We start from the raw sequence: 27,315 nt of genomic DNA on the forward strand, positions 1-27,315 counted from the left end.
AGTACGGCAGCAGTATGTCAGTTTAATGCTTACTAAATAAAAAGTATAAAAAAACAATCATATTGACTAATCTCCTTCACCTGAGTTAGTTTGACATCAGAAGATAAGAGCCACCATTACCAACCCTTAAAATTCAATTTTGCCAGTGTCTTTGATGTCAACTATTGAAACCCTAAAATCTTAAGCCCTAATTGAACTTAATTCTTTTGTTCGTCCATTCTTTCAGCCTTCGTTACCCCTCCCTCCACCCTCCAGCTCAGCTGAGTGCTCTTTAGACTACGCCAGCACTGTCTGCTGTTTGCATCAGTGCCTTTAATTAGACCCACTTTGTACGGTAGCGGCCACTTGACCATAGCACGAGATTAACTCAGCCAGTATTCATATTCAGATGGCTGATTAGAGCAGAAATACTTTCACAAGTGCTCTATAAACTAACCACAAACTATATCTAACATGCAGATGTGTTCTGCTCCCATCCCATCAAGTAACCAGCAGGTACCGTCGACTGCCGTTCGAAACTCATTTATCCTCCAGACTTTCTGCTTAATAACGTGTGACTGGGCATGGGGCTGCCGGCCAAGGGTAACAATGGCGTTGATTGTGCGGGCAGTATGGGTTCTGTGCTTGGGGTTTATGTAACGGACCCGTCCAGTGAGGTTTTATGTGAGCGGGGTGCTCTGTAGCTTTGGGGAAAGGTGGAAAGAGGTGAAATAAAAGACACAAACATGGTGAGCTCAAACTCATTAGGATGTAAAAGTCGACCAGGACATGAATTAGTTTAGACGATGGAGTGATACTGTAGTTTAAGTGGTATTTCAAAGAAAACAAAAATAAAATTTTGTCATGATGTATGCATCCGTATGGCTTTTCTTCAATATAAGACAAAGGAGAGCTTATCAAAATGTTTATGATAATCATTTATATTATTAATATATATTTAAATATACACTACCATTCAGAAATTTGGGGTCTGGTTTTATTCTGATAGAAATTAAAGTGGTAATTTATTCACCCTCAGGTTGTACCAAACCTGTATGAGTTTCTTTATTCTGCTGAACATAAAAGAAGATTCTGAAGAATATGGGTAACCAAACAGTTCCGCTATCTCTTTAATACTTTTATTCAGCAAGGATGCATGAAATATAATTAAAAATGAAAGTAAATACCTTTACATTGTTACAAAAGTTTTGTTTCAAATAAATGTTTGTCTTTTGAACTCTCTAACAAAGAATCCTCAAAAAAATTTATTGCCAGTCCCATAAAAATGTTAAGTACCACAACATTGATAAAAAGAAATGTTTCTTTAGCATCAAATTAGCATATTCTATTTTTTTCTGAAGGATCATGTGACACCGAAGAGTGGAATAATCCCTGCTGAGCTTTGATATCACAGGAATAAATTACATTTTTAAAATATATTTAAGTAAAAATGTTATTTTAAATTTTAGCTTTTACTTTATTTTTATCAAATAAATGCAGATTTGTGGACTTCTTCCAAATAATCTTTATACCCCAAACTTTAGAATTTTAGCTTATTTATCATAACATCATAATTTATCATAAAAACTCTCAGAGAGTTTAGCATGGTAATGTACATGACAATGTTAATGTGTTTGGTTTTGGCGGAATAGATCTGATACACTGCTTCTTCTGTGGCAGAGCACTTGCTGCTTTGAGCATGTAAGAAACACTGCTGTTGAACATATAACATGAAATAACCCCCATATACAACATAGATGAAATCACCCTGTAGCAGATGTATACAGGTGGAGCTGGGGAGGTGGAGGCTGCAACTCCTAAAGCAGGCAATAGCCGAGCATTTGAATGTTGAGCAGCAGCTCATTGGCTGCTGATGTGAAACAACAACAACAACAATTAGCTGCGCCATGTGAATAATGATGTCACTATGTCAGATTGAGTTAGAACCTGAATCAGACTGCACCATCTAGAGTTTCATGACAGAACTTTGGATTAGTCTCATTTACATATGCACATATTCAAATGTATCATATGAAAACCATTAATGTTTGGAAGCACAGATGTTGAACTTGGTGTAACTATGAGTATTTTTCTTACGAAAGCCTAGCTTGTGACATCAGAACATTTGGGATGTAGGAATCTAATGGACTACTTTTACAATGCTTTGAGGGTGTTTTCTTTGTCATGGAGTTTAACATACCCTGGTTCCACAGAAGAAAGAAAATTATGTAGATAGAGTAAATAATGGCACTGCATTTTTATTTATTTATTTGTTTATTTATTGATGACTTCAACAGAGTCCAAAAGTCTGGGTTTTGTGAGTGTGGGTGTTGTTGATAGGATGCTGTGAGTCACTTTGGCATGATGGCACTAGACTGAGTTAACTGTTGTGGTCAATGTGTTAACCACGAAAGTCTCTCTGCTGAGTGTTGAGTTTAACTGTCTCATGTACAACTTCCTGTTTCACTCAGATTTAGCCTCAACATTGTCTAATCTCAGAATGAACACTTCACAGCAGGCGTTAGATCTATTTTTAACCATATTTTGCAGATGGCAATAGAAAACAGCATTTATGCTTACATCCTTTTGAATCTGTTTACCCATCTGCTTCATGAGTCACTGAGCCATATCGTATTCAAGAATGCAAGTAAATGAATTTGTAAGCAGTCCTAATAAGTTCAAGATTAAACAGCAATGACCGCAACTATTTTTAAACGAATAACTGGACATTTGCATTTGATCCTAGCAGCCTTGCACGTGTCCTTGTGTTTTAAAAAGAAATTTTGCAAAACAAAGGCCATGTTGTTTTAGCATTCAGGGTGCATGTTGAAATGATCCTAGCCAGGTTTCTCTGTCCACATCAACCATTGTAAAAACATACCGCAGAATGAAAAACAGGCAGTCAGATTTTACAAGGGAAATATAGTGGAATGTTTTATAACAGACAGACATCGGTTTCGAAAATGATGTTGACTGAATTTTGTTTTAAGATCTACAATTTCGCTGTGAGATTGTTTCTGTCTGTAACACATATCTATGCCGTCACACCCTTCTGGTAGGCGAGAAATTATATACATGTGGTCTGTGTGGCCAGAGCTGTCACTTTTAGTTTCTCAGAGGACAGCAATGTATATTATGGGGAAAATTCAGTGCACCATTTAGTCGTACACAATGTTCGAAGTGCAGTGACCATTCCAAAACCATTTTTATGAAGTACACTGTGACCTTTTGGAAGCAGTTTCCAAATCTGTTTTAGCCTTCTGTGCTTCATTACTGGCCTTTTGCTTTCCTGTTACTTCATGTCCAGGAAACAAGGCCTTTGACGGGATGAACACGCACAATGAAAGCAAAGAATCCTAGATTTGCTTCGTAATCATGAACTTCAGCTCCTGTTAAATGTGAAATACATCACTGTGTTAATATGTGTTCATGATTTGGGGGAAGAGGATGTCTGTTCTCACTGGCTGTGGGTGGAGATGGGATAAGCGAGTGGTTTTTCCACACGACTGGAAGTGGCTGGTTGCTCATTGTTGTTGACCTCCTGCGCAGCTGTGTGTCCTTCACAGCAGGTCTTATGAAGCAGTGTTCATGAGACTCTATGACCAAGAGCACTCTGGGAAACCAGTCAATATGTGGGATAGAGCAGTATAAGGGATGGACCACTTGCACAAACAAATGAATGGGAGAAATTATAACACTTAATATGGCAGCTGTAGGACACAGAAGAACATTTTTCAAGTGATAGTTCTGGAAATATCTTTTCTATTGTCCTTACTCAGGGCTCCATCATCACACACAGCTGAACAGAAATGAATAATTTTTAATTTTATTTAATTTTATTTTCATGAAGAAAACATTTCGATAAAAAGTATTAAATAATAAAAAAATATATATATTTGCACTCTATTTTCAACACTTAGGGCTCCAACATCACAGACAGCTGTACAGAGATGCTCATGCAGGGAGTACTGCTGAAGATCTCTGCGGGGAACATCCAGGAACGCATCTTCTTTCTCTTTGACAACTTGCTGGTGTACTGTAAGAAGAAGAACAGGTGAGCTTTCACTTTCACCTGTCAAACCTTGCAGTTGCCAGCTGTGTTGGTTTTTAATGAGATAACAGGTAAGCTCAGAGTAACGGTTCTGTACTGGGCTCTGTTACAGGCGTTTGAAAAACAGTAAGACAGCCACTGAGGGTCCTCGTTACCTGTTCCGAGGTCGAATCAACACAGAGGTCATGGAGGTGGAGAATGTGGATGATGGAACAGGTGTTTTGTTTACTCACTCTCATTTCATTACAAATTCATATTAGTGTTATTTTAGCATCATTGAGATACTATTATAATTTGTTTATATTATTTTGAATTAGGTTTTATTTTTCTGTTTTCTTTATTATTTTAATTATAGTTAAAGTTTTAGTAATTGAGTTGTGTTTTACCATTTTATTATTTTTTTCTTTTGTCCAGTTTTAGTACAATGAAAATGATAAATGCTGCATTCTATTCTATTCTATTCTATTCTATTCTATTCTATTCTATTCTATTCTATTCTATTCTATTCTATACTGACACACTGAATTCCGAAATTAATGTCAAATTAAAATGAAGAAACTATATTTTAAATAATATTTGTGAAATTATAGTGCACAAATAAAGTGCAGTTATAATTCACTTATGAGTTATTAGTTAATGATGAATGAATCATGTACAAAACATGACTATATGTTCATAAATGGTTAATAAGTGGTATGCTAACGATTTAGAAATGTGTTGTAAGTTATCTTTAAAAAATGATCAAATCATGAAATAAACCATACAGATCATTAGTAGATAGTTTATAAGTTATTAGTTGATACATTATCAATTATAAATCATTGACGTATTTATGTCAAAATAGTTTTGTTTCATTATCTCAATAAACAATTGTTAATCATGAACAAATGATGAACAAACCATTAGTAAATGATCAGTTTATGATTTATTGATGAAGTTGTTAGCTGGTCTGGGTTCAAAAGCACAAACATGCAGGTATGCTAAAGCACTATTTTTAAGAAGAGTAATTTATTTGTTTTGAAGTGGAAAACATTTATAAAATCCCTTAGTCAGGTGATTCCAGTGGGTTGTGTTAAATCCTTTCACTCATCAGCACAGACTTGCGTTCTTTGTGGAGTGTGTGGGATCTAGTGATGAAGTGAACCTCTCAACCGGTTTTACCTTCCACTAAAGTTCACATCAGGTGCACAGAGTTAAAGACTCCATGTGTGTCAGAGAAGACAGCTGTCTATACCCTCACCAGTCAGCACTTACACTGCAGTACACACTACAAAGTGTTCAACACCTGTTATAGTTGATGTGTAAACACATGAATAAATCATTTACAAAGCTTTCTGCATCCCCTAATCTAATGTGTAAACCATTAATCACTTGTAAATTTGTTACATATCATTTGTAGACCTTTCTTACCTGCTACAAATTATTTGTATATGTATACAAGTCATTTATAACACTTTTAAGGCATTTATAAATGTTTATCCACTTCAAAACAAATAAATTACTCTTCTTAAAAATAGTGCTTTAGCATACCTTCATGTTTGTGCTTTTGAACCCAGACCAGCTTACAACTTCGTCAATAAATCATAAACTGATCATTTACTAATGGTTTGTTCATCATTTGTTCATCATTGATTTATAATTGATAAATAACTTATCAACTATAAACTATCTACTAATGATCTGTATAATTTATTTCATGATTTAATCATTTTTTAAAATAACTTACAACACATTTGTAAATTTTTAGCATACCACTTATTAATCATTTATGAACATAGTCATGTTTTGTAAATGATTCATTCATCATTAACTAATAACTTATAAGTAACTTATAACTGAATTAATAAAACATTACTAAAATGTTAAATTTAAAATGTTAATTTATAAATTACTTGAACGTTATTATAAAGTGTTACCAAATATTTTTAGTGAATTGTTGGCCTTCTGGAATGTGTGTTAATTTACTGTATATGTACTCAATACTTGTGTAAGGGAAACAGGTCAAGGGAATCATTTAAGATTTTAAAGGGAATTTGAACAGAATCACTGTTTCACGGCTGATCACCGAAACGGCCAGCGATTCATTGAACGAGCCATATAACATCAAATCTGCAATGGATATTAATATCCAAAGGATAGTGAAAACACTATTAATTAGCACAGTAACAAGATCGGCAGTTTAAGACATTAACTTGTAAGCACAAAAACACAAATACTTCTCTTTTCAATATAAATAAGGCTTTATTAGATAAATCTAACACATAAGCACACGCACTCACACATTCACACAAGTTGCAGGAGGATAGAAAGTTAGGGAAGAATGAGTTTAAGAGAATGAAAATGTGAAATCCCAAGTTTACAGCAATACGTGAAATTGCATAGACATGAACATCCATCAATCACTTAATTAACCCTCGCATTGAGTTCCTCAATGAGGTTAAAATTATATTAGATAAACCAGTTCAGCTCAGTCTGGAGGTACGTTACTTGTGTTGTCTGTGTGACGGGGGTTCCCTTTGTTGTCGTTGAAAAGGGGGTTTCCCGAGGTTGCTGATTGGCTGGAAGTTCAGTAGTCGTTGAAGTGACGTCTTGGGAAGCTGTGGTTGGGCGTTGGCTGACGATGCGGAGTTGTGGGCTGGTTGAAGTTGAACGGGCACTCGAGGTCAGACTCGGAGACACGGTGTTACAAAATTTAACTCAGAACACGAAACTCTCAAACGGAAAAGAAAAGAAACTAAAGTAAAAGAATACAAGTAAAGTTTGATGAGATTAGGGGGTGTTTCTTCTCATCGTGGCTAAGTAGCAGCAGGCGTGCAGGCCGAAGCACGCTGGAACGGCGCTCGAAGAACGCTAAAAGTGATGACAAAGCATGACTAAAAGCATGACTAAAAGCTTAAACTACAAGCAAAATCTAAAAGCAAAATTTGATGGTGTCCTGAGTATTTAAACTGGCCTTTTGGGCCACACCTCAAATGTTGTCTTGACCAATTAGATATTGTCTTTGTTCGGGGTGTTGCGATGTTTGTCCTACCCATTCATAAATCATATGTTATCTTATCAATCACGTGGTCCGAATTTTCCCGCTCTTGCATGGTATAATTTTGGACATGACTCCTATGATAAGAATATGATACATTTGACAAATAACTGATGGTCAGAAACGTTTCAAGCAAGAAGAAGATTCGAACACACACATACTAAACATGAATATGAATACTTAAACTATTCAATAGTTATTAAAAAGACACACAATAATTGATTAGAAACATGATAGTCAAATGTGTGGGTTTCATAAATGATATGGAGTTAAGCAATGGACTGATATTCCTTTAGAAGTCTTTTTGTATTCATCTTGGTGCAACTACATCAATAAACGACAGTTCCTGTGCCATTCTCTGACATAAGGATTTTCTGTGTGGAGACCAGAGGTTAAAAGGTCCCCTTAGGAATTTCAGTCCGGTTCTTGTCTTGTAGGTGGGGGGAAGTCAATCCAACGATCTTGTTTACTCTCATGGGTTTACATGTGATGGTCATGCTGTGCATCTCTTTGACCATCAATCTCTTTTTTGAATTGAAATTGTCAATAATTGTTCTAATGGTGTTAATGTTGAAAGCTGTTCTCTGAAAGAGTTGGTTGGTTATCTTGCTTCAGACTGTGGTGCTAGGAGTTGATTTACAACATCCTGTTGCCTTTCTGTGGAATTCGGCTCCTCATGTTTCAACCATGCTCACGATCAAATCTTTAATTTGTCTGGTTCGGGTCTGATACGCTACACTTGGTAGGGGCTCCTTTTGCTTTAATTACTGCCTCAATTCGGCGTGGCATGGAGGTGATCAGTTTGTGGCACTGCTGAGGTGGTATGGAAGCCCAGGTTTCTTTGACAGTGGCCTTCAGCTCATCTGCATTGTTTGTTCTCTTGTTTCTCATTTTCCTCTTGACAATACCCCATAGATTCTCTATGGGGTTCAGGTCTGGTGAGTTTGCTGGCCAGTCAAGCACACCAACACCATGGTCATTTAACCAACTTTTGGTGCTTTTGGCAGTGTGGGCAGGTGCCAAATCCTGCTGGAAAATGAAATCAGCATTATCAAAAAGCTGATCAGGCAGAAGGAAGCATGAAGTACTCCAAAATTTATTGGTAAATGGGTGCAGTGACTTTGGCTTTCAAAAAACACAATGGACCAACACCAGCAGATGACATTGCACCCCAAATCATCACAGACTGTGGAAACTTAACACTGGACTTCAAGCAACTTTTGCTTTGAGCTTCTCCACCCTTCCTTCAGACTCTAGGGCCTTGGTTTCCAAATGAAATGGAAAACTTGCTCTCATCTGAAAAGAGGACTTTGGACCACTGGGCAACAGTCCAGTTCTTCTTCTCCTTAGCCCAGGTAAGACGCCTCTGACGTAGCCTGTGGTTCAGGAGTGGCTTAACAAGAGGAATACGTCAACTGTCGCCAAATTCCTTGTCACGTCTGTGTGTGGTGTGCTCTTGATGCCTTGACACCAGCCTCAGACCTTTCCTTGTAAAGTTCACTCAAATTCTTGAATCGATTTTGCTTGACAATCCTCATAAGGCTGCGGTGCTCTCGGTTGGTTTTGCATCTTTTTCTTCCACACTTTTTCCTTCCACTCAACTTTCTATTAACATGCTTGGATACAGCACTCTGTGAACAGCCAACTTCTTTGGCAATGAATGTTTGTGGCTTACCCTCCTTGTGAAGGGTGTCAATGATTGTCTTCTGCACAACTGTCAGATAAGCAGTCTTCCCCATGACTGTGTAGCCTAGTGAACCAAACTGAGAGACCATTTTGAAGGCTCAGAAAACCTTTGCAGGTGTTTTGAGTTGATTAGCTGACTGGCATGTCACCATATTCTAATTTGTGGAGATTGTTGAGTGAATTGGTGGGTTTTTGTTAAATGTGAGCCAAAATCATCACAATTAAAAGAACCAAAGGCTTAAACTACTTCAGTCTGTGTGCACTGAATTTATTTAATACACAAGTTTCACAGTTTGAGTTGAATTACTGAAATAAATGAACTTTTCCACGACATTCTAATTTATTGAGATGCACCTGTGTGTATATATAATTTAATTACATATTAATTAACAATTAATTTATTAATTGTTTTAGTTTTTAGCTATTTTGTATATTAGCTAGACTAATGAAAATGAGAAATGTTGTACATGAAAATAAAGTTTACATTTCTTAAATATTTAATTTATTTCATATTTTATTATTATTTAAAGGGAACTCTAATACCCCTGATATGACTATTTTATACTCCATTTGTCTATTTTTTCTGTAAAACACCTATGAAGGATTTTATCCGAATCCGTCTTTTCTGCATAATGAAAGTAATTGGGTACTAGGGCTATTAAGTGCTAAAAGTGACAAAATATCACCATAAAAGTAGTTCATATAAGTCATGTGAAGGCAAACATACTGTAATTGGATTTAATGGAAATCCATCCATTAGTTTAAAAATAACTGAATAATCTTTGCACCCTCAGGGGGAAACTATAATAAACTCTATAGCTCTGTAGCGCTTTATAGTTTCAAAGCATGTGGGGTAAGCGTTTAACTACTTTTACAGCTAAAGGTTAGAAAAATGCCATTTTCTGGGCAGGATGACAAGTGCTTGGAGCCCGGTGACTGGATGAACTCTTGAGTGGAGTGTGTTTTGGCGATGAAGAGGCCCTGATTATCAGTTATATTTGTAGAAGCAATCATTTGCTCCCTGGCGGACCTAATATCTGGCTGCTCTGAAGATGGATGGGTTTCAGTCCATGGGATCTAAACAAAGCCAACACTGCCGCATTTGCTTGTGGGTGTTTTCCCATTCTCCCCAAAGTCGCCGTGTAAAATCCAGACATAGACTATTATTTGCGTGTAATGAAAGCCGTTGATGGAGACTTCCTGTGCACCGCTGTAAAAGTGCACTCTAAGTCATAGATGGAGAGCTTCTCTTTGATTTGCATTTCAGTTGTTTAAATGAAAGAAAGAATGTTCAGGTAAAAGCTTGTAGCTTTCTATTATAATGAATTAAAAAACTGCAAGGGCTAATGAAGCGGTTTTAAAACTGATGGGTCTTTGTATGAAAGTTAAGAGCTATTTGGAAATTGATTCTGTTGAATTAAAGGAAGATGCTGCCTGTGGCCGGCGTTATCCCACCAGCGGTCGTACAGATGGATGTCTGTAATTTATCCAATTCCTGTGCTGAATTGAGAGGCGTAATCATTGCAACACACAGGCCGTTCACGGGGGAAGGAAACGCAGGCGCCCAGATTGACTGATTATGGTGCGAACGAACGGCCCATTTCTAATGCATGAGAAAAGAAACCAATGAATACATCTCACTTTATTTTTTATTTTTTTTGCTGAGGTGTTTGTTCGCATATGGTTTTCAGAGTTATACTCTGTCAGATCTTGTTTGTAGGGCTGTCATGATTATTGCATAATCATCATCCAAATAAGGGAGTTTTAAGCAAATACACTATACCTTTTTGAAACAGCAGTGTGTTACGTGAGCTTTTCATATGAACTCGTGAACTACATGTGAATGTATTAACAAGATGTTAACGTGCATTGTTTGAATTTATGTAATTGCACATTTGCATTATTGCGAATATTTTTTTCTTAATCATGTGTAAAACTGCAGACCTTTGGACAGAATTAAATAATAATCACATAACATTTAAAACAACCATTTTATAATAATAATAATAATAATAATATGTATACATTTATTGATAAATTTTATATTTATACAAATTAAATCAAATTAAATAATAACAAATTATTAGTAAATTAATAAATTAATAATAATACTGTATTATTATTATTACTGCCAAATAATAATATTTTAAAATAAAATTACTTTATAATAAAATAATATTATTTTAATAATTGCTTTATTTGCAATTATTCATCAGCACAAAATCCATGATCATGACACCTCAATTTGCTTGCAAAGCAAAGAGCTGTACAATGTAGAGAAGTACTTATCCCAAAACAATGCATGAAAACTATTAAGAAACCACCACACACGGTATTGTTTGAAAGTTGCAGAAAAGTTCTAAAGGATTTTGTTCCTCTGAGACATTGATGCAATCAGTGCTTCAAGATGGGTTTTAATTCCTGCCTGTTCTTCAGGACTGTTCAAATAGCATGTCGATTCTTCACGGCCTTGTAATTAGAGCAATCGATTCGTCGTCTGCCTGTGATCCATTTCATTCATGGGCTATTTTGTTTGTTGCCTGTTTCATGTGGGAATTTGCTCTGAACATTACTGTTCTCTTGGGCTGTTCACACTACTTTGTTTATAGCCAAGAACATCCATTTTGTCATCTGGGCTGCTTTGATAGATAGCCTGGCATACAAATGTGGAGGGAAGGCAAGAATGCGAAACGGAGAACATTGCTGGTCGTGCCACATGTAGACAAACGGGCCACACAGACAAAAGAAAATATGTTTTGGAAAATCCAAGGAAGTGGCCTGGGAGGGCTATAAAAGGCGTCTCTGACAGGCAGACATTGATTACTTGTTGCTGTTTTTCCTCAGCGGATTACCACAGCAGCGGGAACATCGTGAACAACGGCTGGAAGATCCACAACACAGCGAAGAACAAGTGGTTCGTCTGCATGGCGAAGACACCGGAGGAGAAGCAGGAGTGGCTGGAGGCCGTTTTAAAAGAGAGAGAAAGACGGAAAAGTGAGTAGTGATGTAATAATACCTGCTGGAAAAAAAAAAAGAAAATTACAATACGGCTCATTAAGTGTACTATGAGGGAACAAAAACTTTAATTTGAAATTTAATGATCAGATTTTGCTGTATGATATCAAAATGTTGTAATTGTGCAGTTGTTGTTGAATATTGCATTATTATTAAATATTCATATTATTATAATGTGTTTTTGTTGCTTTAAATTATATTACATTATATTATATACACAGTTAAAACAAAGTAAATATAAAAACAAATTATAATTTGTAACAAGAAATATACTGACACAGTGAATCCTAAAATGAATGTAGATTCAATATAAAGAAAATATAAATGAAATAATATCTATATATTAGCATCTTTTTACAGTTTCTTAATTTGAGATTTAATGGTCAGATTTTGCTGTACATTATTATAATGTAACTGTAACTGTGCAGTTTTTGTTGTTAATTATTATCAAATAGTATTATTATAATGTATTTTGTGTTATTTATATTATATTATATTGCTTTATTATTTTATATAAACATCTAAAACAAACTGAAAATATAAACAAATAAAAATTTGTAACAATAAATATATTGACACACTGAATCCCGAAATTAATGTAGAATCAATATAAAAAAAATATATTAAATAATCTATATCTATATATAATAGCAATATAGTAGCATCTTTTTACAAAGTAATTTTAAAGTTTTTTTTAAGTATTAAGTATACAATTTTAAGTATTGCCAATAATGATACGTCTATTAAATATTATAATATATATGCATTATAGTATACAGTGTATGTATATATATATATATATATATATATATATATATATATATATACATGTATATACATATATATATATATAAACAGTAAGGTTCCATTTGTTAACATTATCTATTTACATTAGTTAACATGAACTAAAATATATACACACTATATACATACACTGTGCTAAATATACAGCACATGCACTCATACAGTCTGTGTAATTCTGGGTTCAGACAGTGCAATCTCTCTTATTTGCTTTTCCAGCATTGAGACTGGGCATGGAGCAGGACACCTGGGTGATGATATCTGAGAAAGGCGAGAAGCTTTATAACCTCATGAGTAAACAGGGCCACCTCATTAAGGACCGCAAGCGCAAACTCACCACCTTCCCCAAGTGCTTCCTTGGAAGGTAGGTCAGCGAGAGCTGTCTCTCTGTGCTCTGTCTGTGTGGATAATGGCTGTGATAGACTCCAGGAGAGATTACGCTGGGGGTCGTGACCTGTAGTATCATGGGAGTGCGAGTGACATGCTGAGAATGAGAGTATGTAGCTGTAGAAGTGACTGTAGTGACCGGAGTACATAACATTTCATGTCCATCATAAATAACAGAGCAGAGCAGTATAATGGAGTTAGAGATGGACAGCATTCGGTTGAACAGATCTCAGGCTACTGTACATGATGAATAGAAGTCGGGATCATTTTTATTACACGTCCATTTCTGTGCTTTTAAATCTGTCTTTTTCTGTAGAGTCCATCTGTCTTTTGTTTTTTCTTTTCTTTTCCTTTAAGAATTTGACTAATGTGTTAAAGAAATAGCTTCTACTGTAGGTCCTTTTTCGGTTGTGAATCTTCTTTTTAGAGCACTGGTTGAATGTTTTTTTTACCTGCTTTTTGTTTAGCAGTGTAAATCTAATTTAAATGATATCCAGAGTTCCCTGCACCACTCAGTTTGTTTTTAAACTGTGTTCAAAAACACAAAAGAAACAACCATAAAACAAAAAAAAAAAAAAAAAAAAAATGCTTTAAAAAAAACTACCCAACTTGGGTTATTTGGCAACCCAGCGCTGGGTTAAATGTTTTTACCCAGCATTCTAGGTTGTTTTATTTAAGTCAACTATTATTTAAAAAATATATTGCTGGCTTAAAATGGACTGGAAATTAAACAATCACACAGAATTACTAGAGCATTAATCAAAAGAAGAAAATGTATTATTAGGTAAGAACACATGGACAAAATACATGACAAATTGAAAAAAATGTTTACAATATCACATACATTTAAACTCGTTTAACAAGCATTTTAGACATAAAAATGTAACATTTAAAAGTAGCATTTTAATTTAAGTGTATTCAACCGTTCTCTGCAATCGCTTTTTACCAAAATAGTGCTAGTTGCGTGCCAGTGTTTTGCCAGAATCTAAGCTGCGAACCTTGCCTTACGTTTCACTTGAAAGATGCCATGACTGACTCCAAAACCTACCCATAAATAAACAGTACTGAGATTAGAGAACATATTTTAACATCAAATGAAATTAAACTAAATTAAACTAAATTAAGTATAATAACAAATTAAATTAATTTATGTTATGCAAGGCAAACAGCATTTCCATCATGCGAAACGACCGCTGCTGACGCAGCTGACTAACATCTCGTCCTTAGGTTGCATTGAAAAATTATATAATTTACAGCACAGTAAAGAGTTTATAAATAAAATAAAATGTATATAAACCTTTATTTGGCTGAAGAAGTGCACCAAATCGGCAGCACTGAGAACTGCTGTCTCCTGTAGATTATGCAAAAAACCCCGCTCTGACTGTAACTCAGCAAATGGGCTGTTTCGTCAGAGACAGACTCAACCCAGGAGTTGAGTAGAAAAACATAAAATAAACAGCATTAAAAATGACCCAGCTACTTACTTACAGAAAAACTACCCAGCACCTGGGTAAAAAATATAAAAAAAAGTATAACCCAGTAAAAACACACAACATGCTTAAAAAAAACAACCCAGCCTTTTTTAGAGTCAACACCTAGGTGAAAATATGAAAAACAACCCAATAAAATGACCCATCAGGCTGAACCCAGCATTTTTTAGAGTGTAGTTACAGTATGAGGATATGGATTCTGTAGATTATTTCAGTTTAGCTGCTGAAATTCTATTGAAATTAGTCTTGTTAATTAATATATAGAAATGTAAAAGGTTCTGTCGCAACAGAAAACAATGATATTATTACAATATTACAATTCACATATTGCAATTTAAAATAACATTTTCCTATTTTAATATTAAAGCTGCAGTCCATTTTTTTTTTTTTTTTTCAAAATTAACAAAATGTATATAGTAAGTGAGTATATCATGAATCCATTTTTCAAACCATGTTTTTGGCTTATCCTGAATCACTACGGTACACCAATAATAAATGATTATAATCAGACTATTTTAGACTCTTCAGAGTAGCCAACACTCCTAAATAGCCCAGTACCTGCGTTATTCATAGAAATAAACAGAGAGAATTAGCTCCGCCAGTAACGTACCCCCGCAATAACCATAAACTACCCTTCAAAAAAAAATACAGTACCAAAACCTACCAAAGTCCTTTTAGGGCAAGTCATGTCACTCGGCGGCCATCTTTGAAACACCTCTTGGGCATGCAAGTGCAACTCCTATCTCTTTGAATGGGGAAACATCAAATTCTCCAAAACTGTTCACTAAGCTTACGATTAAATTTCATACTTGAATTCACCAAATAAATCTGACATCAACTGTGTCATAAATGTTGTTACTTTTGCTCAAATAACATTATAAAAAGCTTATTATTCAGGTTAGATCAGCCAGTGTGCATGCGCAGTGCTAAGCACACGTCTCAGAGCGCTGACTGTTTCTATAGCAACCGGGACTTCTAATTGCAGCTGCAGTGATTAGTGCAGGTTAGCAGTGGGGTCTTTCATTCAGAAGGTGGGGCTTCCTGCGATTGAGCGTTGCATTTTTCCCCATTCATAACTATATGAGTGACATGTCTTGGGTATTCTATAGTCTTTGCAGTTACGAACTACAGCTTTAAAAATTGCTCCAGTAAAAGTTACTCCAGCAATTACTCCAGTTTTCAGTGTTACATGATCCTTCAGAAATCATTCTAATTTAATGATTTGATGCTCAAGAAACAATTAAACATCATTATCAATATTGTAAACAGTTGTGCTGCTGATTTATTTGAAAGAAATCTTTAGTAACATTATACATGTACTGCCACTTTTGATTAATTTATTGTGTCCTTGCTGGATAAAATAGTACACACACACACACACACACACACACACACACACACACACACACACACACACACACACACACACACACACACACACACACACACACACACACACACATATATATATACACATGCACCACTTTTGCATTGTTAACGCCAAACTACACTGTGATGTGACTGTGATTAACTTACATGTTTTTTTTTTCAATGACTTATTAAACACAAGGTAGTTTTCTGTACGAGTTATCATTGTTTTAGTAAGTTTGATCTGATCTTGACGCCTACCTTTGAATATGAATGAGTGTGAATAAGTGTGAACATCTGCAGTCTGCATTAAACTGAAGCACCCAGACCAGAAAATATAAAGGAGATTGTTCCAAGATGTGTTGGAATTTTACTGCTCTGATTTCTTTTGCTTTAAGTATGGTTGAGATATCCTTAGGCTGGACTCAGATTAACTCAGCTCGACTGGCAAACCAGAAGTCTCTGTAGCTGGCATTCATAATTTAAACCCTTTGAGATGTCAATACAATAACCTCACCGTTCACTAAAATAAGACACTCAAAACACTGTGACACTCAACCACAAACAAGACTTTCACCCTTTATGATGTCATTTTGGGTTGGGATTTGCCTGTTCAAAGGAGATAATAATAAAAAAAAGCCTCCTCAAAGAACAACTGCTTATAGTTGTGGCCAGATTATATTGTAAATGGATTTAAGGGAACAACTTTTCCCCCAGCATTTCCAGACAGCACACAGACAGCGAGGTCTGGAGCGGGAATGGATTCATTAAGGATAGAGATCACAGACAGCAGATAATGTTCGTGAGTGGGTGGTTTGTGCGTCTCAGAAAGCCAGATGGACTTAAGAAACATATGACAGCAGAACCTGTGAAAATACAGTATATCTCTGTCTGGGTGAGCGTGCTGAAACACTGTGGTGATCTGGCCACCGGTTTGTGTTACTATTTTAACATGTGATTCACAGCCAGTAGTTTTTTTTGATCAATCTCATCTCTGTTTGCTTCATGTATCTCTATGCCTCAACTATTTGAATTCTGCTGTGCTTTCATATAGTTCTCCCTTTGCAATTAATGTCTCTCTCTTTGCTTTATGTGCTAAATTTACATGTTAAACTCTGAGTATTGAATTTGCAGCAAAGGTTAGGTCTTAATTAATTAATTTACTTTATTTAGTTAAACTCGATTTTTTAGAACAAGCTGTTCAAATAAATTATGTAATTTTTGTTCTCACTCAGGACTAGCATATAGCATTTTGCAGATGCTTTTATCCAAAGCAACTAACAATGCATTCACATTTATTAGTATTTGTGTTCTAGGCATTCATGATTGATTGATTGATTGATTGATTGATGGATTGATTTCAGTATCAGTCACAGAATTAGATATTAATCGGGTTGTGTTTATTATTTAAATATGGACTCTAGTTTCCTCTAGTAAAATAAACTGTGCCATAATTAATTTAAAATACATATATTTCCTATTAAGTATACTTCAAATCCATTAACATATTTATTGACATATGACTCAAGACTTACTGATATAAAATTATAATTGCACTTTAATTTAAGTATTTCTTTATTGCACAATGCACATTTCTTAATATGCCTAAAATGTGTTTGATTATTACTACTGTATGATCTCTGTATATCAGTCTTTAAGTGCAAGATATTTAAAGTATACCTGAACTATATTTGCTATAGTTCCTCTTTAGCACAGTCAAATATACTTAAGTATATCTTTACTTGGACCTCAGCACTACTTCTGCACAAATAATGTGCATTAAGCACAAAATTAGTTATTTTCTTATTATATCTGCCCATGTAAAATAATTTTCTGTTTGTAAGAACTACAAATTCATATCTGTATTATATTGCATGTTTATTGTACTCAGTTTGAGACCACACACAAATTTTTACTAAAGTAATTGTTAAACTCTCATTAACAATGAGCTCTAACCAGATTCACATGGATTCATCTAACCAATAATTGTCATCTCACGGCAATCTGAGAAATCCCACCTTTATTATAATGAGAACTTTTTTTTTAATTATTATTAAAACTTTATTTTTCTGTAGCATATTTCAAAAGTGTTTAGCTATATATAGTGTTTAGCTATATATATATATATCTATATATCTATATATCTATAAGATAGATATAGATATATATCTATATCTATATATATATATATATATATATATATATCTATATATATATATATATATATATATATATATACATATATAGTACCATATAAAAACCTGCTGTCTGAAATTAGTTTCAGTAATACCGTGGTTTTATGTACAGTTCAATTATGCAGAAATGCAGATAACAACTTTATAGCAATTACCAAAGTGACAGCAGACTGACAAACCCTGCATTATTTTCTTGTCTTTTCATTATTTCTCTTTCAATCATTGAATCTAATAATTCTGTCACAGGCACTGTGCTGATGTTGTGCTTGACATTTGTACATTCTGTCTTGTTGTGTTCATCTTTCTTTATTAATTTCATTCACTGTCATTTTCTCTTTCTGTTTCTATCTGTACATATCATTCATTCAGTCAGCGAAAAAGCATCATCTGAACTTAAATGGTTGTAATTTATGAATCCTTTTGAATACAGACCTAAGGTTGGTCTCTTTTTCGACAAATTCTATCTCCTAAACCTCAGAGTTCTGCTGGAGTCTGAGATGTTTCTGAGATGTTTTTATGCTGTATCACCATTGGGTTCCATAAACTCTGAAAAGAGCCGCAGGATCACACTGGTGGAGCTTGGCATGTTCCTTTTAGTTTTGTGGAGAGGTGGATGGGAAGGAGAGGCGGGGAAGGAGTGGTGGGAGTGAAATCAGATATTCTCCACTGAGACAGTGGCTTTACCCAGCAAAATTACTAAATTATACAGGGCAGTCAGTTTAGCTTTATCGGGAGAAAAAGACTGACTTAAGAAACCAGAGAAAGATTGAAAAAGTGAGTGAATGGATTGATAGATAGATGGGTAGATGCTGGATAGTAAATAGATGAGTAGAAAGAAAGAAAGACAGAAAGAAAGAAAGAAAGAAAGAAAAAGTGACCAGAATTAAACTCCACCTCACTGCTCAAGAAGACTATTAATCAGCGAGCTCGTCTCTGTGGTGTGATTACTCAGTTTTATTTGATTTTGTTGATAGTCATTCATATAATTTATGGGTCCCTCTTTGTTTGTCCTCACTTTATTTATATGTGCTCCATCTCTCTTTTCTTAGTGAGTTTGTGTCTTGGCTGATGGAGATCGGAGAGACCAATAACCCTGAGGAAGGGGTTCTTTTGGGCCAGGCTTTGCTGGAAAACGGCATCATACACCACGGTTAGTGATATTTCCACTCTATTGATCTTTTACTAACATATTCTGACTTTCTGTGTGTCAGTACTGGCTAAAGTTTTTACATTTACTGTGTTGTATAACTGGGGTTTGTGAACTAATAATTATTTAATAATTATTCAGTTATAAAGATGTTAAATTGAAATTAATAATAATAAAAAAGTAATCATAATAAAACATTTACTATAAAAGAAATCCTATGTATCATGTGACCAGTAACAGACGTCGGAAAACTCTGAACATAAGAATGTATTGTTAAATTATTAGAATATCAACCTAAAATCTCAGAGGGTACTTTTTAGGTCAATGGACTTCATCTGACAAATGTTTGGAAATACAAAAGCGTTGACTTAATTAAATAGAATTAGAGAGAAAAAAAATTCTGTCAGTGTTTTTACTCACCCTCATATCTTTCCAAACCTGTATCACCTTCTTCCGTGGAACACAAACTATATTTTGAAAAATGGCTCAGTGTTTATTTGTCTATGAAATGAAACTCAATAGAGTCCAATGCTGTTCTCACTGACTTAGACGGTATAGATAAAACTACAGTTTTTTTAAATATCATCTTTTGTAATCTGCATAAGATGAAAGGTCATACAAGTTTGAAATGACATAAGAGTGAATAAAGTATAACTGAGATGTCATTTATTTTGCCTTAGTTATAATAATACTGTATGAATTAGAGGGACAGATAAGAGTCAGATAGCAAATGATAAAATACAAACTTTTAAAACATATGCTAATTTTATAAATATGAAAAAAAGTAATACACCATATTGAACTAAAGGCTGTTTGCCATCAGTCAAAATCATTAAACAGACATTTATTTTGTGTCTGCTTAGCTCAAATAATCAGCTGAATTTTCATCAACACAGTTTGTGCATTATTAATGTATTAAAGGGATAGTCCATCCAAAAATGAAATTTTGTATTATTTAATTTTCCTCATGTCTTTCCAAACCTATATGCATATGCAACACAAAAGAAGAATGTCCCTTTGACTTCTGTTGTGTTTTATTTCTTTTTTGTACATATGAAAGTCAAAAGCATTTGGTGACCAACAATCTTTAAAATATATTTGTATGTATTCCACAGAAAAAAAAAATGTCGTACAAGTTTGGAACGACATGAGGGGAAGTAAATGATGACAGAATTTTCATTTTAGGGTGAACTATCCATTTAACGCAGATGGCTGATTAGACAAATAGCTCTCTTAATATTTCAAGAGCCCTGACATCATTGTTCACAAGCCCTGAGGAATTCTGGGAGCGTCCAAGAGCAGATGGCTTTTTATAACTTTGTTTATGTTTATATAAAGTGTTACAAATATTCATCCCTTCACACCCTGCTGTTTGTTTAATACTGAGGGAAATGGCTGGTATTTCTTTTGTCGTTTGTGTGGGTGGTGGGGTCCAGTTCTGCTTAATGCATGCTCACCGTATGGACTAGTTTTTTCCCTAAAGGAGACCGACTGGCTTTGAGGCAGGACTTCATGCTAAATCACTTTTCACTTCACCGCTTCCTAACAGGGAGAAATAAATTTGAGCATTAGGGCCCTCTGTCCACTCGCTCGCATTTACAGCTTTGGTGAGAAAGATCTTTAAGCCTTTGCTGAGTGTTCGCTGAGGAGGACGAATTCATTCATTTGGCAGAAACAGCAGGATTACTTTTCATAAGCATGTTAGTGTTACTTGCATTTGTGCTTACATGGAGCTGAAAGCCTCTAAATTCCATTGAAAGGTTCTGAAGGTACTTAAAAGTTTTTGTAGCCATTGTAAAACTTTTTAATACTAACAAAGATATTCAATCAGCCTCATTGTATAGAATTTCAATTGCCTTGTACATGGAAAATGAATCCAAATAGAGTATAAACCATGCGCTTTAAATCTTTACATTACAGTGTTAATGTTGTATTTATTGGAAATAGAATTGCTTATGAACAATGCAAAATGTAAAAAAATATTAAACAAGTAATAATTAAAGAAATAAGTTACTTTCATCTTTAGCAAATATGTTTAAAATTACAAAATGAGTCCAGTCTTTTCATAAAAGCTGTTTAATTCTTCATAAAGTGGGGTGCCATCACATCATTTTGAGATCACATGACCAGAAAAATTCTCTACCGTATGCTTCATGTGCATCGCTCCCCTGTAACTGGATAATTGTAATAGTGGAATAAACTACAGCTTAAGAACTACTATTTGAATAAATTTTAAATTTCAGCAAATTGAAATCTAAACTGAATATGCACTGTGTACAATTTTTTTTTTTTGTAAAAATTGTTCACAAAAGTTTTCATCTACTATGTAATTATTTGTAAATGTGCTTGTAAATTAACTTTATTATTGCTTATATAGTTGGTAATATTTCCATTTATTTATATACTTAAGTCTCCCATTTATTTATTTTTTTTGCTTTCCAAAGCTACATTTATTTGATAAAAAAACAGTAAAAACAGATGATTTCTATTGATTTCTATTGAAAAAAATTTGTACTGACCCCAAACTATTAAACAGTAGTGAAAATTGTAATTTATTTAGAAATTTATGTGAATGCATTTTGTTCTAGTCTTAATTTAATCGCCACACTCTTAAACTTTTTTCAGTCACAGACAAGCACCAGTTTAAGCCGGAGCCAGTGCTCTATAGGTTCCGCTATGATGACGGCACATACCACCCTCGCAGCGACATGCAGGATGTCATCTCCAAGGTAACTCAAGCAGCCATGCTCTGCTAAATGGCCGCTTTTCCTCTGTCACTTTCTGCCCTTTGGAAAAGTTTGGCATACAATAACAAATGTCCTTCTTCCCCTCAGGGTGTGAGGCTGTTCTGCAGACTCCATAGTTTATTCACACCGGTGATCAGGTAAGGGGCCAGTAGCTTAGTTCCACCTCATTACAGCTGTTTCTAGTCACACCAGCTCTGCCAGGTGCATTCGCACCCCTGTCGCTTCTCCTTCCGCTCTAAAGATAGCACCTATAGGAAAAAAAACTAAAGGCTGATTAGTGATAAAAAAAATCAGGTTTAGTTAATTAGTTCAGTTATTTATACTTTTATGAATGTTTAAGCTCATAACAATATCATTTTGTAGCCATTGTCTTATTTTTAGTTCATGGACTTGAACACAATGCTGTGTCATGCTCCTATGTGAGTAATCAGTGTGGGAGCCCTAAATGTGAAACAGGTGCATTCTGAGATTTTGGCAGCTGCCAGACAAGAGGACATTGAATTCTGCATGCAAACACAAAGCTAATGGACTCTTGAGGGCACATTTTCTTGTTCGGATGATCAGATGGAGCCATTTTCCAATTTTCTGCTAAATTCTACAATAGTTGTTGGGTTGTTGGGCCTGTTGGGTTGTACTGTGTGTGTGTGTGTGTGTGTGTGTGTGTGTGTATATATATATTTTTTTCATTAATTCTAATTTTTTTTATCTAAACCTGCAAGTAAAGATGGATAATACGAAACAAAGGAAATGTAAACTATTACTATTTGCAATTTTAAAATGTTAATATATTTGATTTGAAATAACCAAATTTTTGAGAAGTGCACTAGAAAATTCTGAAATTTAAATATATAATATATAAATATAATTTATATTATATATCAATTCTGACTGGCCACATTGCCATTGTCCCAGGTTCGTAGGAACTCGCCTCTTCCACCATGAACAAATCGACATCTGAATGCATGAGTTTTATCACGAAGACGCCATGCAAATTTATTTTTACTGACATCCCCTTGAGAAACTTAAGTATTCTTTAAGTAGTTCTTAATGCATATATTCTCACATTTCTGTACCCTGTACTAAGGATCCCTTCCTTGCAAAGCTATAATTGGAGAATCCAGTTCTAGTTTAATTATCTGGTATTTCCTGCTGGTTGGAGGGGCTCTGGAGGGGTTTCACACCCCCGCCTTACCCACATTAAAAAAACATTCAGCTATTCTGCGCCCAAAATCCAGGATGAGTAACATTCCTGACATACTGTATAACAGTGAGAAGTAGAACAAAAAGAAAGTAAATATCTAAGAGTGTTTAAAAATGACCAAATGCCCAAAATCAGGAGACTGAGGAGGATTTGGTTGACTTTGCACACACTTGTCCTACAGATTGCAGTGCTCTTGTGCCAGGCATATGACTGCCTGTGGTAACGCTGTTTACCCTCATTTGTCACACTGACAGTTCTGGGTACAGCTACAGAGGAAAGGGCTGGCTCCATGTCTGAAGCGGTTAAATCATGGCAAGGCCTGTCCAGAATCACACTTCTGGTCTGTGATTAAAACAAATCCTTATATAATCGAATAGAAACCATCAAACACACTTGAGGTGCATGTCGAGAGAGGATTCCTTTCAGAGAAAAGGCACATCCCCTCACATCTAGATGTTTTCTTTTGTAAAAAACTAAAATGGATGTTTCTCTTTAGAATTCTCTGAACTGCGAACAGCTAAGTTTGGAGTTGAGTGTGTGTGAGTTGTAATGTGTGGGCCCTTGCTTTGCCCTCTGACCTAGCACAGTGAGTGTCCCCCAAGAGACCCTTGGCTTCATGGGAAAATATTTGCTCCATTTCATTTCCTGTGGTCTCGAAGCAGCCACAAAGCATCCATTTGACCCATTCCAGGCCCTGGAGCTGGACCAAACTGAGCTGAGACACCTGCTGACCTCTGCTGGAACGGAGAATCATGTTTGTTAAGAGAACATAGGGTCTTGAAATGTGTTTTTTAAAAATAAAACACTTAAGAAACAGTGTGAGATGCAATGCATTGGCCAAAGAAACCCAACTCTGAATGTTTATGGCTGTAGCTGTGTGTTCTGCTGGTACTGAATTCACTTTTCAAGAATGGTTTAATTGCATAAACCTGTCATTTACACACTGTCAGAGGGCTAATTCAACCATGTTTAAAGTTGTATTTTTTCCATTCTGTCATATCTTCACACATCCCAAAAGTGACAACCAGGATGTTCTGTTTAGCAAAGAAATTGTTCAGATTCATGTACTGATTTGTTCATAATTTCATTCACTGATTGATTCAATGGATTTAGATGGTAACAATTGTCTGTTTGTGTGATTTCAATGAGGCATTGAATCATTAACTCAATTCATTGAAAATAAGTATCTCATTTAGGTTTGTTCATGGATTTTTTTGTTGTTGATTAATTTAATGGTTTTGATTAATTACACTTCAGGTGGTGACTCAGATTTTTTTGTGTGTATTTGGAGTGAGCCATTAAATCATCAACTCAGTGATTCATTAAAAATAACAGTTTTTCATGGCTTAATTCACTGATTTGTTCATGTATTCATTCGCAGATTCATTCAGTGGCTTCAGGTGGTGTCTTTTGGCGATTTGTTCATTGATTTGTTTACTGGTTTGTTTAATGGCTTTAGGTGGCAACAAGTGTTTTTTGAGTGAAACAAATTCATAAAAAAAAAATGTTTCTGATTCATTCACAGATTCGTTCACCGATTTATTCAGTGCCTTTATATGATGACAAGTGCCTTGTGCATTGTCAGCAAGCTAATCAAAGCACCACTGCCAAAAATACAAAAACTAGAAAAAAAATGTAAGAAAAAAACTGACTTTTTAATTAGTTGGCTGCCGTGATTCATTGACATTTTCTCTCACTGAACGCTTCCACTTTGCATTAATAAAAAAGTCCACTTTTAGCTTTCCAGATCAACTTTGTGACATTTAGCGTGTTCTGCAAGAGCAAAATATGTGCAGAGGGTCCTTATTCGGTCAAACATTATGACCCCTCTGCAACCCTAAATGAAATTCAAGGTAAAAAAAAACTTGTTTGGGCCTCAAAAAATTGAGAGGAAAGGGTTGTTGTGATGTTAAAGCCCAGAACAGCTCTCTCAAGAGCTTTTCAGGCAGATGCAAGTCAGGGCAAAGGTTAAAGTTTAGCTTGAAATGTGTGTCTCTTGAGGCTTTTCAACTGTTCAAGTCAAATGTTCCTTGTTTTCCAAACAGGGATAAGGATTATCATCTACGAACATATAAATCGGTGGTGATGGCCAACAAGTTGATAGACTGGCTGATAGCACAGGTAAGGTGTTCTGTATTCTGATACTGCTTTATAGACAGATTGGAAACACATTGACCTCCACAGGAAATGAGACAAGAGGAAAGAATGGAGCAAAAGTGGTAGTTATTTCCTAAATAGGCCGGATAATCTTAAATATGCTGAGATGGAAGAGAACTGTAACAATAAACCAGCGTCTAGTCACATTCTGTCTATGTTAAAACAGACTAGTCATCATTAGAATACAGATTTTGATTACATTTGAAGCATGGTTGGAGTATATAGAGAGGCAGCTTTCACAGTCAATGAGTGTTCAAGATAATTTATTGTGTTTGACTCTATGAAATTATTAACAGGCGGACAAGTGACCCGTCAGAGTTGTCACACAGTGGTGATCGGACCGCAGTGGTGTTTATGTGAATTAAATGTGGTTTTCTGTAGCTCAAAGGAGGGTTTGTGACATTTTGGCCGCTTGTAAGCAGACAATGAGAATGGCACTTGTCTTTTTCTCTAATGAAGGGTGACTGCCGAAGCAGAGAAGAGGCGCTGATCTTGGGGGTGGAGCTGTGTGACAATGGATTCATGCATCATGGTATGATAGCTGCTGTTTATGTCATTGTTTTTTTCTGTGTCTGTCTGATTTCTTTTGGTCTCTTTGATGTTGTATCCCTGTCAAAGTTGTCTTTTTGTGTATGTGTCATGTTAACTCATCTCAAAAGTGTCAACCGGGATGTTTTAAGCTGACATCAAAGAAACTCTTGTGAGGTTTGTACTTTAAAACAACAGCAACAATGTCAAAAATACAATTTGCCTATGGGAAAAGGGAAATAAACTTCACTTATTTAATTAGGAGTGATTTTAATTGATCTCATCTGTTCACCCAAAAAATTTTTTTCTGATTTAGATTCATTTAGTGATTTGTTCACTGACTAGTTTTATGGCTTTAAGTATTTATTTGTGTGTGTTTTGAGTGAGTCATTGAATAATTAACTCAACAATTCATTAAAAAATAACAGTCGTTCATTACTCCAAAAAAGCAATCCCACAAAATATGATATTTCAGTGAACTATTTGTTCACCAAAATACTTGTTCCAACATTTTACTGATTTGTTCATGGATCCATTCATTCGCTAGTAAAAAATAATGTATTTAAAATACATTTATTTCACACTAAGTATATTTCAAATCTGTTAACATTGGCTAAATGTAATGAGTCCACAGAAGGGGAGTGTAGCGATGAACCCAAGTGCAGTTTATTTACAGTAATCCAAACATAATCCAAAAATAAACAAAGACTTGACTTGACTTGACTTGAATTGACCAGAGCAGACTAGACTCACTGACAGCAGTTCTCAGTCTTTATCGGTCAATATCGGTCTTTAAATGCAAGATTTTTAAAGTGAACCTGAAGTATACTTGCAATAGTTCCACTTTAGCACAATCGAATATACTTCAGTATATCTTTATTTGGACTTCAGCACTACTTTTAAAGTTAAATTGTATTAAATACAAAATTTGTTATTTCAATTTGGCAGACTTTAAAAGGTTATTCCATCCCAAAATGAAAAGTCTTTAATCATTTACCCCTATGTTGTTCCAAAACCGGAAAAGCTTTGTTCGTCTTCGGAACACAATTTAAGATATTTTGGATGAAAACCGGGAGGCTTGTGACTGTCCCATTGACTGCCAAGGAATTAACAGTGTCAAGGCCCAGAAAAGTATGAAAGACATTGTCAAAATAGTCCATCTTCCATCAGAGGTTCAATCTCAATTTTATGAAGCAACGAGAATACTTTTTGTGCACAAAGAAAACAAAATATTTATTCAACTTTTTCTTCTACTCCGTGACACTTCCTGCAAGCGTGTTCGTGAGTTCATGAGCAGACCACGATGCATGCGTACAGAAATGAATAATCAAATGTAAAATAATACAGCATGGTCTTCACTGTAAGAATTAAACTTTCTTTGTTTCTAATTAAATCTGCAGAAGTCCACTCAAGAGCAATGTGTGATTTTGAATTTGTCTTTTGTTGTTTGATTAATATTAAGCACACAGTCACAGCAGGAATATTAGCCCGCTGTCACTTTAAGAGCCGCACGGATCCAATTTACC

General features: G+C 35.1%; 1 protein-coding gene across 1 annotated transcript in view; it reads left to right on the plus strand.

Annotated features, from left to right (window-relative positions):
- The window catches only part of LOC109050250 (phosphatidylinositol 3,4,5-trisphosphate-dependent Rac exchanger 2 protein-like), a 136,641-nt gene that overhangs the window by 37,933 nt on the left and 71,393 nt on the right, over positions 1-27,315 (plus strand). Inside the window, 9 exon segments of the mRNA XM_042752532.1 lie at positions 3,900-4,033; positions 4,143-4,246; positions 11,598-11,747; positions 12,789-12,933; positions 19,059-19,159; positions 21,782-21,885; positions 21,991-22,040; positions 25,150-25,225; positions 25,721-25,793. Coding sequence (XP_042608466.1) covers positions 3,900-4,033; positions 4,143-4,246; positions 11,598-11,747; positions 12,789-12,933; positions 19,059-19,159; positions 21,782-21,885; positions 21,991-22,040; positions 25,150-25,225; positions 25,721-25,793 — 937 coding nt within the window.

The sequence above is a fragment of the Cyprinus carpio genome, chromosome B24 (assembly GCF_018340385.1).
Source record: "Cyprinus carpio isolate SPL01 chromosome B24, ASM1834038v1, whole genome shotgun sequence".
NCBI classification, from domain to species: domain Eukaryota; kingdom Metazoa; phylum Chordata; class Actinopteri; order Cypriniformes; family Cyprinidae; genus Cyprinus; species Cyprinus carpio.